The following is a 14,138-nucleotide window of genomic DNA, read 5'->3' as shown; positions in this document are numbered from 1 at the left end:
GCTTTCACAAAAGCATCTTTGAGACTTTCATCCAGTGAGAGTGAAAGGAGCTAAGAGGAGCTCACAGTAAAAAGATGATTTTGGAAAAAAAAAAAAAAAAAAAAGGAGAAGGTGAAGGAGGAGGAAAAAGGAGAGCCCAGTTCAAGCGCAGCGTTGACTGAAAGGTTCTTGACATTAACTGAACGCAGACAGTCAAGACTAGGTAAAGATAAACTTAAAAAACAAGGAGGTAGAGGAAGTCTTCACCACCAACCCCAAAACATTAGATAGCTCACACTCAAAGAATCAAGGCATCCTTTTCTGGAACAACTTTAACACATGCGAGGAAAAGCTGTTAGAAAGCAAGTCTGATGGGAAACATAAGGGATTAACATCCACTTCCCATATTCGATGAAGCTGGAAGACTCTGTGGTATTATGAATCACATCAGCTGTTATTTTTTTGTTTTTCCTTAGTGTTTAAACAAGACTGAAGCCACGGCCGGTGCCTGACTAGTCAAAGCATGTCGTGTTTTAGCTGAATCACAAGCTGCATGGAAATGTCAAGGAAATCACACACAGTCCTCGGAGGGTTCAGCGCATTCCAGGAGCCACGAGTGAAGCTGAGGTTGAGAGACATATGGAAAAAAAAAAAAAGGGGGAGACGAAGAGAAAGAGAGAGACCTGTAAAATATTGCACTCAAAGCTACACAGTTATCCCGGCAGCACAGTGTCACCTGCGACTGCCACCTCTCTCCGGTTCATCTCCATGGTGTCTGATTCCAGTGGAAAGTATGGGATCCGTGTTGTCAGGGGCAACACAAACAAAAACCGACAGGTATTCCAATAAATCTCTAGTTGGCTGATTTTTATAACATTGCGTCAGCTCCCGCTTCAGCCCCCATTGTCAAAAAGAAAGTATGCCTTCAGCTTGCAGTTCAAATGTAGCTGAGGACGACTGCGACAGGAGTTCTCTCAGAAGTCCTTTAGTTTATCCAGTATAAATAACATGACAGACACTTTAGCACAATGACATCAACCCAGAAGAATCCAAGAGTAAGGAAATATTCAGTCATCCTGAAATACAAAAATAAAACATCTTTGAATTTTTTTGTTCTTTTTGTCTGTATTTCTTTTACAGAAGTGAAGTCTTTAAGGTGATTCTTTTAAGACAAGAAGCTTGAGATTTTTCAGTTACAGCGCCCCCCCCCCCCGAGGAAAATTAGTGCTCTCCCATTGGTCCCATCAGTTCCTCTTGGGGTTGGGTTTTAATCGCCGAGCCCTTCGTGTCCGCTTAGTTACTGTGGTGAAACGAAACTCCTCCAGTGGGTCCACCCTGCCCTTTGGCTGGCGCTTCATGAAGTGGACTTCCTGTTGCCTCTGCGTGGTCCGCGAGCCTTTCTTGGGCCGCCCCTTCCGGTTGAAGCCGAGGTACCATCCCTTGTACTTGGCCGACACGAGAGCTGTGTAGTTGTTCTCCAGGAATTCCTCGACGAAGACGCACTCCTGCTTACTCCCATCGGGCTGAAAGGAGGAAAACAAATTATTATTATATTTATTATTAATTATTTCCGTTGAATCGGTGCATTGTGGCGCAGAAAATTTTTGTCCAGTCCCCTCACCTGCACACCTTTACTCTCTAGTGAATCACTGTAAACTACACCTTGTCTAGTTGTACCTTTTCATAGTCTATTCACTTCCGAGGGGGCAGAGAACATAATGTTTCAGTACGGTAAAGTTGTATTGCACAAGAACAGCTTGACATATTGGCTTATTCGCTTCCCAGGTTAACGAAGGTCCAGATCAGTCCCATGTCTGCAGGCTAAATGTTTAGCTAGTGCGAGGACATTTTTAGCTTAGCTTTTGCATCTGCATCTTTTGCTAATAAAAAAATCTGCTTAAGAGTCCCTCTAAAAGGTATCGTAATATTTTTTGTTTGTTTAATCCATCCATACAAACCAAAGTGTAAAAACAGCCTGTAGTAGTTTTACGGGAGGATTATGTGCTGGACTACTTCTTTGCCAGGAGCAGTGACTTCTTGGAGTTGCCCTTCGTTGCCTGTTAAGACTATAGGAAGCCAGGAAGGTTTTTGACCTTTCGACAGAGTCAGGCTAGCTGTTTCCTGCTGCTTCCAGTCCTTATGCTATGCTAAGGGTGGTTATCAGTCTTCTCATCTAACTCTCAAGAAAGCAAATAAACGTATTTCCCAAAATGCCGACGTATTGCCTTAGGATATTAAGCTATATGTTCAATAAGATGTGGCTTCATATTTTATCCAAAGGTATGCTGGTGTGGAGTTAATTTATTGTTTATGAGATATTAAGGTGATTTACATATATAAATGTCAAATACTGAGGGATTCTGATACTCACACAATGGCCGAGGCACAGGAGTTGTGCAATAGAAAAGCCTTGGATATCATGCCAGTCTAAAACTCTCTGAAAACATGGTTCTTCATTAGGATTACTTCTCACTTTGAATGGCTTTCTTACAGACTTTAGTAGTTTCAGTGAAGAATGTTCACAGCAAAGCTTGTGTATTATCCAGACTAGCAGGACCCTGTTTCTATAGAAAAACACATGGCTGCTGCACTCTTAAAATTGGAATGGAGCTAAACAACTATAATGTAACAGAATTTCTTTTTTTTCTCTCTAATTTTGGTGAAAAGACCCTTTAAAAATCTCGATGCCAACACTGGAGAGTTTAAGTGACTGTTTTTTTTTTTTTTTTTAATGACGCCCCTGCAACTAAAACTCAAAATGCATGTTTTCAGACAGATGACCACGATGAGAGAGTGAAAACTCGCGTGAATTACTGCGGCCCTGCCGACGCTGACAGCATGAGTCATTAATGCAACAAAATCACACGTGTGCCTCTGAAGAACAGTATACGTTTTCAAATATTAACTTCCTTTCCACATCCAAGTGGTCGTCCACAGAGTCACATATGCAGTCATCCTGCTCATGTGGCCACCTGGTGTGACTAAGTGATATAATTGCAATGGCATTCCTCCTAAGTGACCATTAGTCTCTCAATGCATTGTGGTGATTGCAGTCCGTAATTGACTGATCGAGTGTCAAAGGAGTAGGCCGATTACGTAATGGAAGAATGGCTGCGAGTTATCAAAGGGGTTTTGTTAGGGTGTACAAAAACAGCAGGAGAAAGCAGATCTAAGGGTGCGTTCAGTTCAGCTTGGATTAAGAGCTCCCTTAAAATATTCATTTCGGTATTAGAAAATGGCAGTTCAATCTTGTCACTGAAAATACTGAACTTTTACTCCAGGATCCGTGGAGTTTGTAATATTCTTAAAGTGAAAACCAATACTCACCCTTCCGACTATTTTGCCCTTCTCGTTCATGCAAATGTAGTGTTCGCTCTCTTTTCCTTTTATTCGAATGTGGCTCCCAAAGGTTTCTGTCTCAACCACAAGAAGAGCTAGAAAAAAAGAAAAAGCAGACTCTGTTAGGGGCATGTATAAATCCTGTCACTCACATGCTGTAAATATGGTTTAAGAATATCCATACATTTAAACAAATCGGCTAGGTTTCCCCCGCTTACGGCTGACATTTTAAGGCCTTTTGAGACATTGCAATACCCTTCAATCCTCTGAGACAAATTCCCAAAATAGTGAAGACCTAAATTGTGTAATTCAGTTTCCAGTCCTGTAAATTATCCTTGCAAACTGAAGTATTCAAAATCAAAGACCTAACTCAGAGATTTGTCTGAGCCTCATAAAGAAAACTGAGATGTTTAGCATACACTGTGCACTAATGAAATTGTGTACAGTTTAGGGTTATTAAGCATGGTACTGCATGGATATATTGTCAGTTTTCATCATATACACCACCACAAAGCAGCCAACCATCAATATTGGTTGTACCAGAGATTAAATTCCCTTTAATCGCGTGAAGGATTATGGGAACTATGATCTCAGTAATTGAAAATCACCAACTGATGAAATTCTGCAAGATCCAGGAGATATGAATTTTATAACGTGGCAAAGGAATGATGTTTTATCTTCTTTTCTAACAAAAAAAAAATCAATAAAAAGAGTTAAATTATGGGTCTCCAGAGCAAATAATTCGGGTCTATAAAAAGGTATATGAAGTCTGATATCACTTATACATCCTTTTTACGTTACCATATTTGCACCAAAACAACAGCGCCACCATCACCCCATCCTGACACAGCACTTCTTTTATTTTTTTCGATCCCCTCCCCGACCCAAATGTTAACCCCTGCGAGGTCACCTTTGTCTCTGCTCGCCCCTCGACCAGCAAAGCGATCTGCCAAACATTTGTGGAGCAGTTATGTGCCCCTCAGGATTAGGTTTCAAGTTCCCTTTAGTCTGTGCTCACTCAATCAAAAAGTTAAGATGATCCATTTGTTTAACACACAGCGCCATTCAGTAGCGCTCAAGGGAGCAGAGGAAGAATAGACGAAGGGGACGGGACTGGCTCGGGGGCAGAAGTAACTCCCCTCCTCCCCCCAAACCCTAAGCTGCAACCTTGGGAGGAAAGTGGGAAGTAGAAAACCGGTCCTAGAGGTGAAACTGAGGAAAGATAGGAGCTGTTCTTTAGTTTTGAGAGTTTCTCTCGGTTCGTACGTCTTATTTGGGAGCAAAAGAACTGCATTTCTGATTTTTTTTTTTCCAATGCTGCTGAGATCCACCTGAACCTTTTTTGGCATAATAAAGAAGGAAATAAATCCAACAAGGCCGGTTTGCACGTGAAGTGAATGATGTTTTAAAATATATTTTCTACTCCGCAAGTCAAATCAGGAGGGATCTGACAACACTTTGTTCTTCTCACTGTCTGCGGTGGGTTCTGCACAGAGACCCGAATATTCAACTTCAGGTGTGACGCCTCGACCAAGAAAAACATCAGACATAACCATATTTCCTTCCCTACTGTCAGTTTGTTCTCTGTCCCGGACCCAGCCAAACCCTATCTTCACCCTCTCAGAGTAAAACACTGATGGCTTCATCTTTGAAAACGAACAGTCTGGTAGCTGCAGACTCCGGCAAATTAAATTAAATCCTTAAGTCACAGTTCCAGTGAAACACAAACACTAAGGGGAATCACGCTGTCATCAATACCGCTAACAAGCGGCAAGTGCCGTTAAGTTTACAAAGGAGGGAATGTGGTACTTTTGTTTACAGTGTAGGCACTTCAAAACCATAAACCATATAATCCACAACTTTAAAAATCTGTAAATATAAGAACACTACACTTCAGTGATCTCTCAGAGGCTGACTGAGTGGAGGAACCTTAGAGGCCACCCTGTGGTGAGGATAAAACAACAACAGTGGAGTCGGAAACAAGAAAGAGGGAATTCGTTAGATCAGAACAGAATGCTAAGGCTAATATATCTGAGTCTGCGAGTGGTCACTCTCATATTCTGTATTTTAGCTTTGGGTATTATGGGTATTTTTGAAACTCAGCTAAGGCTGAAGCCTCCACAGGAGGCCATGGGTGGTAAAAATAAGGGCAAAAAAGAAAAATTATAGAATATTTGCACGGTTTTAATGTACACTGCAGCCTAACTGTGAATTATGAAGCATTCACGGCTCCATTTCTTCTCCGTTTGAGCAATGTTTTCCTTTTTGTGCATCGGTGCGATATGAACAATGTGGGGCCACGGGCATTTGTCGACCTCGGTGTGGGTTCACCTGTCAAAAATGGTGAAAACTCCGGCTTTAATTCCAGATTGAAGCTTTTATCAGTTTAAAAGCCTGTGCGGTGCCCCACCATCTGCTCTAAGTGGACAACAGGCACCAGTTACGATGGATTGTTCTGGAAAAGGATTGTTCTAGTCTCTTAAAAATAATGAATATGCTACACAAATACCTAAGAAGAATTACAATGCCCCCACCACTTTAGCTGCACAGATATGGACTTGAAGCAATATATTTCCTCTTTGGTGGTTTGTGTCCCTTCCTAATGAAGCTGCAGTGAATGAGTGGATTAGAGCAAGGAGAGTATCTTCCCGAGTATTATTAGTGAGTGCAAAGGAGTTCACAGGTGCCAGGTACTGCAGCTGGATGGGGGGGGGGAGGAGGAGGAGGAGGAGGAGATGGGGGACGTGAGGAGGGGCGGAGGGTAGAATTGGCAAGGCCTCATGGGAAAAATTGGATCTGCTTCCACTCAAGCTCTAACAAGCAGTGAGGAAACTTCGCCTCGGCGCATCTGTGACTGAACACACTCACTCAGAGGCATTCAAGACCAGCAATTTTAGAGCTGTGAGTCAGCTGTTAAAAGCAAAATATGTGCAGGAAAGTACAACACAAGTCCTTGTGCCTCATGTTTGTGCAACTGCATCAAAGAGTGCCTCAGTGACCATCAATTTACTCATCTGCCGTATTTGTTTTGATCTAAACGGCGGACAAGTCCACACAGAAAGCGAAGAGGATATATTTAAGGTTGACAGTAACATAAAATTGTATCTGACGATATTCAATTCAATGATTAAAGAAAAATGCTTTTTGTAATCTTTATGCTTAAGGCTTAACATTTACAAGTTGACAGAGGGTATATTCACACTGCTAGACTGTAACAAATCACCATGGTTGCCCATATCTAACATTAAATGACAATAGCCATTGCAAACCACTGTGTGGTGAGGCAAATGAAATACTATACATTTAGTTTTACCTTTGTCTTGCCTTTTTAAGGACAATACAATTGTAGGAGTTCACCAATTTGCACTTTGCAACATGGACAGTCACAGTCCCATTCCTCGTGATCAACTTTTTTCAACCTACAGAGGCAATAAAGTTAACTAATACCACAGGATTGCATCATGCATGGTCTTAAAAGCTTCTAACCTACAACAGAAAAGAATATTTTGTAGAATGGCAAACCAACAAGTCAATTGGGGTCCCTGTCAGGTATTCTTACAAAATTCACATTGCTGGCCTATAAATCTATCAAGATGAAAAACACACTTGCTCTGGATCCCCCAAAAAAGGGGGATCCTCTGCAAGGTCAGCAATTTCAACATGTTTTCGTCCACCCCAACCAGTAGATGGCGGCTTCCAAAGGTCACCATTCAAGTCCCTCTTGCCCATGCCAAACGCAGAGCACGCAAAACCACCTCCAAACAACGGGCAGTGAAGAGCCAAGGAGGCTGAAGAAGTGAGATTAAACCTGAAGAAGCAACAGAACTCAGCTGGTAGCGGGTGGTGATTTCTCATCCTGTTTTAACAGACTAGCTAAAGTGTCAGGTGAGATGCACAGGAGTTCTCCCATACCATACTTGCCCCCATCATCTCCATTGGCGTTGATTTTCTTCCCCAAGATCTGGACATGCTTCCCTGTGGTTCTGCTGTACAGCTGGTAGATCCGGACCTGCTTCCGGCTCAGGTCGTCCGGGTTCCTCGTGTGGTTCTCGATGTAAAACCTGAAATCAGCAGAGCTCTGCTGGGATTCCTGCGGGGTGGTGTGAGACAGGAGGAAGCAGAGAGAGAGAGACAGAAAATGAAGGACGAACACAGAAGGAGAGACAGTCAGAGATCATCGCGACACAGGTGTTGATAGTAATGTGTGCTGTTGCTTTTATGGGCTGTGTCAAAAAATTGTGCTTCGGGGGCTAAAAACTGAGATAACAACCTGGAAATTGTGGCTGTGGCATTTTAGTGTTTCTTTCCTCACTCTCAACTGGCACTTTTTATATGCGTTGCCTTTACAAGCTGCTGGCCATACTACAGGATGTGCTAATGAAGTCGCTGTTGTTGTATAAATCCCACAGAACAAGTGCAAAGTCTACATTGCAGCCTTCTGTTGCTTGCTATTGAGAGAGCAGTATACTATGTGCCCCGGGCAATATTGAGAAACCTGCACTCCATTTCCACAAGCAAGCAGGCCACTAGCAATTATACACCTGAAGCCTCCAGACCTGTTGCACTATCATCAAACAAATATCTGCCTGCAGGCGACGCAGGGTCCATAAATTAGGAAACGCAGCAGGCGGAAGACAAGGCTGAGATGGCAGGAGGCACCTTGGACCACAAAAACACTCTTGTAGAACGAATTTTTTGATTCGATTGTGCTCATCCGACTCTCAGAATTCACTAGCCTAATGTTTACCTTAGACCTGAACTAAAAACTGCGGAAATCGCAGACCTCATCGGCATGTCGGAAAAGCAACTGTGTCAACCAACATGTGAAAGAGTGACAGGAACCTTATACTTTCAGAAGCCCTGGAATTTCAGTTCACGCCAAGATCCCATTTCCCCAGCTGTATGGTGTGGTAATTGCACAGTAATGGCTTTTTATGTGGCAGTTCTCAGGTGGCTAATTATATACACATTACATACCCCGAGTCCTTGTTATTCTAACTTCGATATATTAATGACATGTAGCAAACATGATGGGAAATTGTGGCTGCAGTAGAATAAACGTTAAACTCAAAGGGGGAAAATGAACGACTTTTGCGAAATCTGAAGGCAAATCCTGCCAAGGCTCCTAACGTTGCTCTTCTGAACCAGGTGTCATACAAGTTGTGCCCCAATTCAGGTGCCTAACCCTGTGAAGAATGCTGTCCACGAAAACGGTCCTTCAGAAAACCTGAACACTGGGTCGGACCTATGTCTTCCCCCGAAATGAGACGGTTACGCGTCACAGAAAAACCAAAACTAATGGCGTGTTTAAGCATCAACTCGTCAAGTCGAAACGTTTTTCATGCCGAATTTGCCCTCAAACGCCCAACAGATCGTTAGATGCAGCATTAGGCCGCATATCTCAGCCACGCTTGGAAGAGCCTTTGAAATAGGAAGGACTTGTTGACTTGTTATGACATATTCGGTCTAGAAATGTGGACTTCCAGTCCCTGTACTGGGACACGGCCTCTTTATCTTGACATTTAGGAAACACACCCGCAATGTTGCTTTTGGCCCCAGGCAGTGTAGAAAATGAGAGGCTGGATATAAAAAAATGCATTACCTACTGATGCAACAAATTTGCGGTGTTAATATTGACCTCAAGGCATCACAACCTGTTGAGAACTTAAAAAAAGGCTGATGACTCTTCTACCTGCTTAATGTGATTTATTATTGGGGAAATCGTTTTTATGGCCAATATCTAGTAGCAGATTATGCGTTTCTCTCATAATAACCCCCCCCCCATACGTCCTAGCCCAACCCCTTTTTTTTCTAGACAGGTCACATTTACTCCACGTATGCATTCTAACGTGCAACGCCACCTCCATGAAACATCCGCACAGTGTACACACAGTTTTGTTTTCTTTAACTACGGTTGACACAGCGTGACACCAAAATGTGTCAGAAATACTTAAAAAATGCCAAAACACTTCCTGGAGTCCTGTTGTCACCCTCAACCAGTTCCTCGATCCTAAACTCAACCCGGACCGGGACTCAACCAAGAGACATTCAGTTTTACTGCATGAAGAGGCACGTTGGAAACAGGTCGGGGAACTGAAAACCCAGCTCATCTGATTTCATTCTAGAAAAGGATTTGTCATGTCCAACGCACTTGTGTGCCATATTTAAGCCTCGTTTGCTGATCAACACAGTCTGTGTCTAGTAGGTGTTCCATTTTAGAGCGGGGCAGTTGGCATGAGCCACAACTGCTCAACAAATGAGGGTTAAAAACCGTCCCCTACGAGACTTTTTATTAAAGGAACAAGACGGCATAGTACCAGTCAAACTGCATGACTGACAAGTGACCTCTGCACTACGGAAATAGTGATGCAAAAAAAAAAGAAAGAAAGAAGCTGGATAAGCAGTTGATGCCTGGTGATATAAAATTAAACATTTATGCAAAAGCAAAGTGTTCATCCCCTCACATGACACTGATGCGTTGAAAATGATGCACCCGTTTTAAAAGTCAAAAAACAGCATCGTCATCTTTGTCAACTCTCTCGAAATGAACCTCTAAAGCTGACGGGCAGACACAGAAAAAAAACGTGGCCTTAAACGTGGCTACCGAGGGATTTATCCCAAATCTCCCGCATCTCTAAACAAACATAAAGGTGTGTTTGGTAGACAGTTGCATTTCGCGTCGAGGGAAAGGCAAGCCTAAGCACATTGTTGAGGTGAACACTAGCGACAAAAGATTTTTTTTATCACACTGTCTCCTTTCTTCAAAGACATAGCATGAAAACGGATACGGTTGAAACTTCAAAAAGTCTGGCGCTCATCTTCACCGAGGAAGCTTAGTTGTCGCATCCATCTAAGATACACCTTTTTATCTCCTTAACACACACAGACAGGGTCAGACACACACACACACACACACACAAATAAGGAAAGACACGCATGTTGGCAGTGCATTCAAAGTTAACCACCAACTGTCGTTACTTCTTTTGTTTTTCCTTGTAAAATCACAACCACAGAGCCATTAACTGTAACATTAACATGGAGAGGCAATCTGACAGGAAGATAAATGGCTATTCCTGCAATTTTTTTTTTTGGAGTTTGATGATTAAGGTGAAACTACTCAGCGATTCATTTCCTTTGATTTATACATGCCTCTATCTATAATCTGGCTTTTTCTAAGCTACAATAAACATCCAAATCACATTTTAAAATAACCAACAACAGGGAATATCATTCATCAGTCCACCTCGTATTTCTGTTGGGCCCACATTCTGCACGAGCCTCACCCTGTCTCACATGTGAGGAGTGGTCAGCCGACACTATAGCTTTGTTTGTGTCAGCTCTGTTGGAATAATCAGAGCACATAGACTTACATAACATTGCATTTTCCGGTTTTCGGGGGTTTGGGGTTTTATTTTTTGTCCCTGCCGAATTTCGTTGGAAATTCTGGGGTGTGGGGGGATTTTTTTACATGGCTCTCAAGCAAACTCTCCCTCCTGCAGGGTTTTATTTGTCCCAAAAGGTCAAATCTTAAACTGCCCATCTTGGTATGATTCAGTGTTCTCTGACAAAATGTAAAAAATCTTTTTTTTTTGGTTACCTGTTGGAAGATATAATTACATTTAAAAAAAAAAATACATCCCACCAACTGTGGGATGCTTATGTGGAAGAGATGAGATGAGAGATGATGCCTGACCTGCTCTTTTCTTTTTTTTTTGGGGGGGGGGGGGTCAGTCTGTCTTATTTTTATAACTCAGATCATAACAACGCCGCGAAAATGAATTCAAAAAAACAACAGCACGTGGAATATTATGATCAATCACGTCATGCCAATAAAGTGGTCAGACAGCCTCGCGAGTGGATGGGACCGCGCTCTCCGCCGCTTGTCTGCCTCACAGCGCGCGGTCCATTAGGGCGAGTGGGCGCCTGCAAATCATTACCGTTCAAAGTGAGACGCGACTCGTAAAGACCGGGGCAACGAGCGCCAAACGAGCCCATCTGCTCGAGGAACAACTTTTCACCCCCCGGGATCAAAACGTCTATTACACAATTCTCTAGTAAAATACCGAAACTGCTACTTGAACGCCATATTAAACAAAAACAAACAAACAACAGGTTTGGATTTTAATTTTTGCCAGGTTGATGCGCTTCGGCTTGTTTATTGCGCGTCTTTATCGCTACACGGTGTCGGTCTATCGGCATCAGGGATTTTATGGGGATCTTGTTGAAATAATTACATTTGATCTCCTACATCACGTCGCAGCAATGCCGCTGTGACATTAATGCTGGGAACTGTAGTGTCCTTGGAGTATCCAATCGGTTGGCTTACTGCTTCAGACATTTATGGTGCTTGTTCATTGTATATTCCTAAAATATTGCTGTAATCTTCTGTCTAATCTTCTGTTTGTTTGTGTTTTTTTTTCCATTTATTGCAAATGCTAGGCCTGTCTTTGAAAAATTATGGGCCGATTTTCTTCCTCGGGACCCTAATTGGTGTTAATTAATATGGATTTAATTAACAACAAGTCCTCTGATATTTTAGGGACCACCCTGGAAATAACCTCTACCCATCATCAGCATAATTCACTCGGAAAAAGCTGCACGGTGACATGCAAACACATACACGCACCAAAAAAAAACACACAAAAAGGGAGTTGAATTAAGGAGTAAACATACCTGTAGCTGGAAATAGAGTACCAGAAAATGTAAACACCTAAGTGGAGAGAGAAGACGAGAGAAGGGAGGAGGGGAGTGAATCACACAGGCAATTACATGAAGTATAAACGCAGCCTACCTGAATGACAGCAATGCGCAAATATGAAGCGTTTGGCGACTTCTATTGGTAAGAATGCGTGATTTTAGGTGCAAAGGGGAGCGGAGATGTGGAACACTTACAGGTATATGAACCTCGAAGGCAGCAGAGACATCTTGGCTTGCAGAAATACACCTGAAATACACCTGCTTCCACAGATTTAGGGCCCCGGGAAAGGTTGGCGAGATCGCCCCCCTCTCTCTCTCTCTCTCGCTCTCTCTCGCTTTCGCTCCCCTGCGCGTCCTTTACGCGCACACCTCCCGGGGTAAGTAGGAGATTGAATCCCAGTGAAAGGATAGATCACCGGATAGCAGTAGCAGAGTCACGGAGTGCAACATTAGGTGCTTCCTTATTGGGAGGAATTATCCAGAAGATTTCTCTCTCTCTCTCTCTCTCTCTCTCTCTCTCAGCTCAGTCTCCTCCGCTCCTCGAAATCCCGCAACGTCTCCGTAAATCGGTGCCAAGCGTGCAGAGGATTCAATGTTCGACCTCTCTCTCAAAAGAAAAAAAAAGAAAAAAAAGATCCCCTCGTTTGAAAGATATCCGAGTTTTGCGCACCTACGGCCCAGCCGAGCTGTCCCGCAATCCCAATCCTGCTGCTCCAGAGATCACAGGCTCCTCAGCTCCGTCCGTACCTGCGGGGGATTTACACACCTTGCATGGGTCATTTTATTCTACCAAGTGCTGCGGAGGGGGGAAAGTGAAAACGGCGGATAACAAAACGCCCGTCCACCGAGAAGAAGTCGCTATAAAAAAAAAATTAAAAAAAAAAAAAAAAGTGGGCAAACAAACTTATCCAAGCATTACAAAAAGGTACGTTTTCGTGTGGAAATCGCAGCAGCGGCGGCGGCGGCGGATCCCTGGAGAGGCTTTGGGGGCTGATGATGGCGCAGCAGTGCCTGTCAGTGGTGTTTGTGCGTCTGTGGCTGGAGATTTGGGCACAGAGAGGCTTTTTTGTTGTTGGTGGGTGGAAACATGTCAGCGGTTTGCACCTGATAGGGTAATCTTGGAGAGACCATCGGCTTGGAGAGGGGTTTTTTTTTTCCCTTCTCGGTGGGCAAAACGCTGCGCAGGGGAGAAGTAGAAGGAGATGAAGGGCTTGTTGGTTTGTTTTGGGGTGTGTTTTTTTTTTTTTTTAAATAGTAATTTTCCTAAAACCAAGTTTGGCAGAAGATTTCATGGTTATTCGGATATGGACAAAGACAACCGGGTTTAAAAGATCTCTATCTAATTGGAGGCATGGGATGATATGAACTTTTTTTTTTTTTGTATATTTATTCATTCATGACTTTGATTGGACCAAGTTTTCATTTGATTTTACTTTCACGTAAAACTATGTTTTACTTCCAGGCTTTTAATTACTTCAGGACCTATTGTTATTGTTATTGTTATTATTATGATGATTATTATGATGATGACCTCCAGTGAAAAATAAGCCGAGATGCTGTTTTGCAACGGCTACAGAGGCTGCTTCCCTCTCCGTGCTTGTTAAACTGCCGCTGGTTTGTGGATTGGCCCTGGCTCTCCCAGACACCATTCAAATGCAGGTTGTTGTCGACCTCGATTTTTTTTTTTTTTTTTTTTTTTCAATAATGTGCTATAACTTATCCCTTATTTAAATGAAAGAGAGGTGTGAATGTGTTTACGAGCGCTTCAGAGCTGGCAGCAGTAAAGTGAGCCCACATCCCTGCTGCCATTATATAAAAAAAAGAAAAAAAAAAGAAAAGAAAGAGGAGAAAAGAAAACCTTTGTGGTCCACCTTTATTGTCCCATTAAAACTGGATCCTCGGCATTCCTGCCCCATTGATATTCAGAATTATTCTAAATGATTACATACATAACTTCCCATGTTGGGGATTTCAAAGGGGCCTCCTGGAGGGAGGTTAGTGGGAAATGAAAAGGAGTGCTTAACTAAGTGCTCCAGCTCCTGATCAACATAAGGCAAACAGACAGCAAAATAAACAAAAAACAATTCTATTACGGGAAAAATATAGATTTATGGCTTTTACTT

The 14,138-nt window shown here is 42.7% G+C and overlaps 1 protein-coding gene across 1 annotated transcript; it reads right to left on the bottom strand.

The window, feature by feature from the left end:
* Positions 1-1,223: 1,223 nt before the first annotated feature.
* On the bottom strand, positions 1,224-12,242 carry fgf24 (fibroblast growth factor 24). The gene is made up of 5 exons (XM_040120141.1): positions 12,211-12,242; positions 11,992-12,028; positions 7,231-7,408; positions 3,307-3,413; positions 1,224-1,502 (listed from the first exon to the last, which is right to left on the bottom strand). Exons 1-5 carry the CDS (start codon positions 12,240-12,242, stop codon positions 1,224-1,226), a joined length of 633 nt encoding a protein of 210 aa, XP_039976075.1.
* Positions 12,243-14,138: the final 1,896 nt, after the last annotated feature.

This window comes from Xiphias gladius, chromosome 23 (genome assembly GCF_016859285.1).
Source record: "Xiphias gladius isolate SHS-SW01 ecotype Sanya breed wild chromosome 23, ASM1685928v1, whole genome shotgun sequence".
NCBI classification, from domain to species: Eukaryota; Metazoa; Chordata; class Actinopteri; order Istiophoriformes; family Xiphiidae; genus Xiphias; species Xiphias gladius.
The sequence above is the reverse complement of the archived record's forward strand: the minus strand, read 5'-3'. Positions and strand labels throughout refer to the sequence as shown.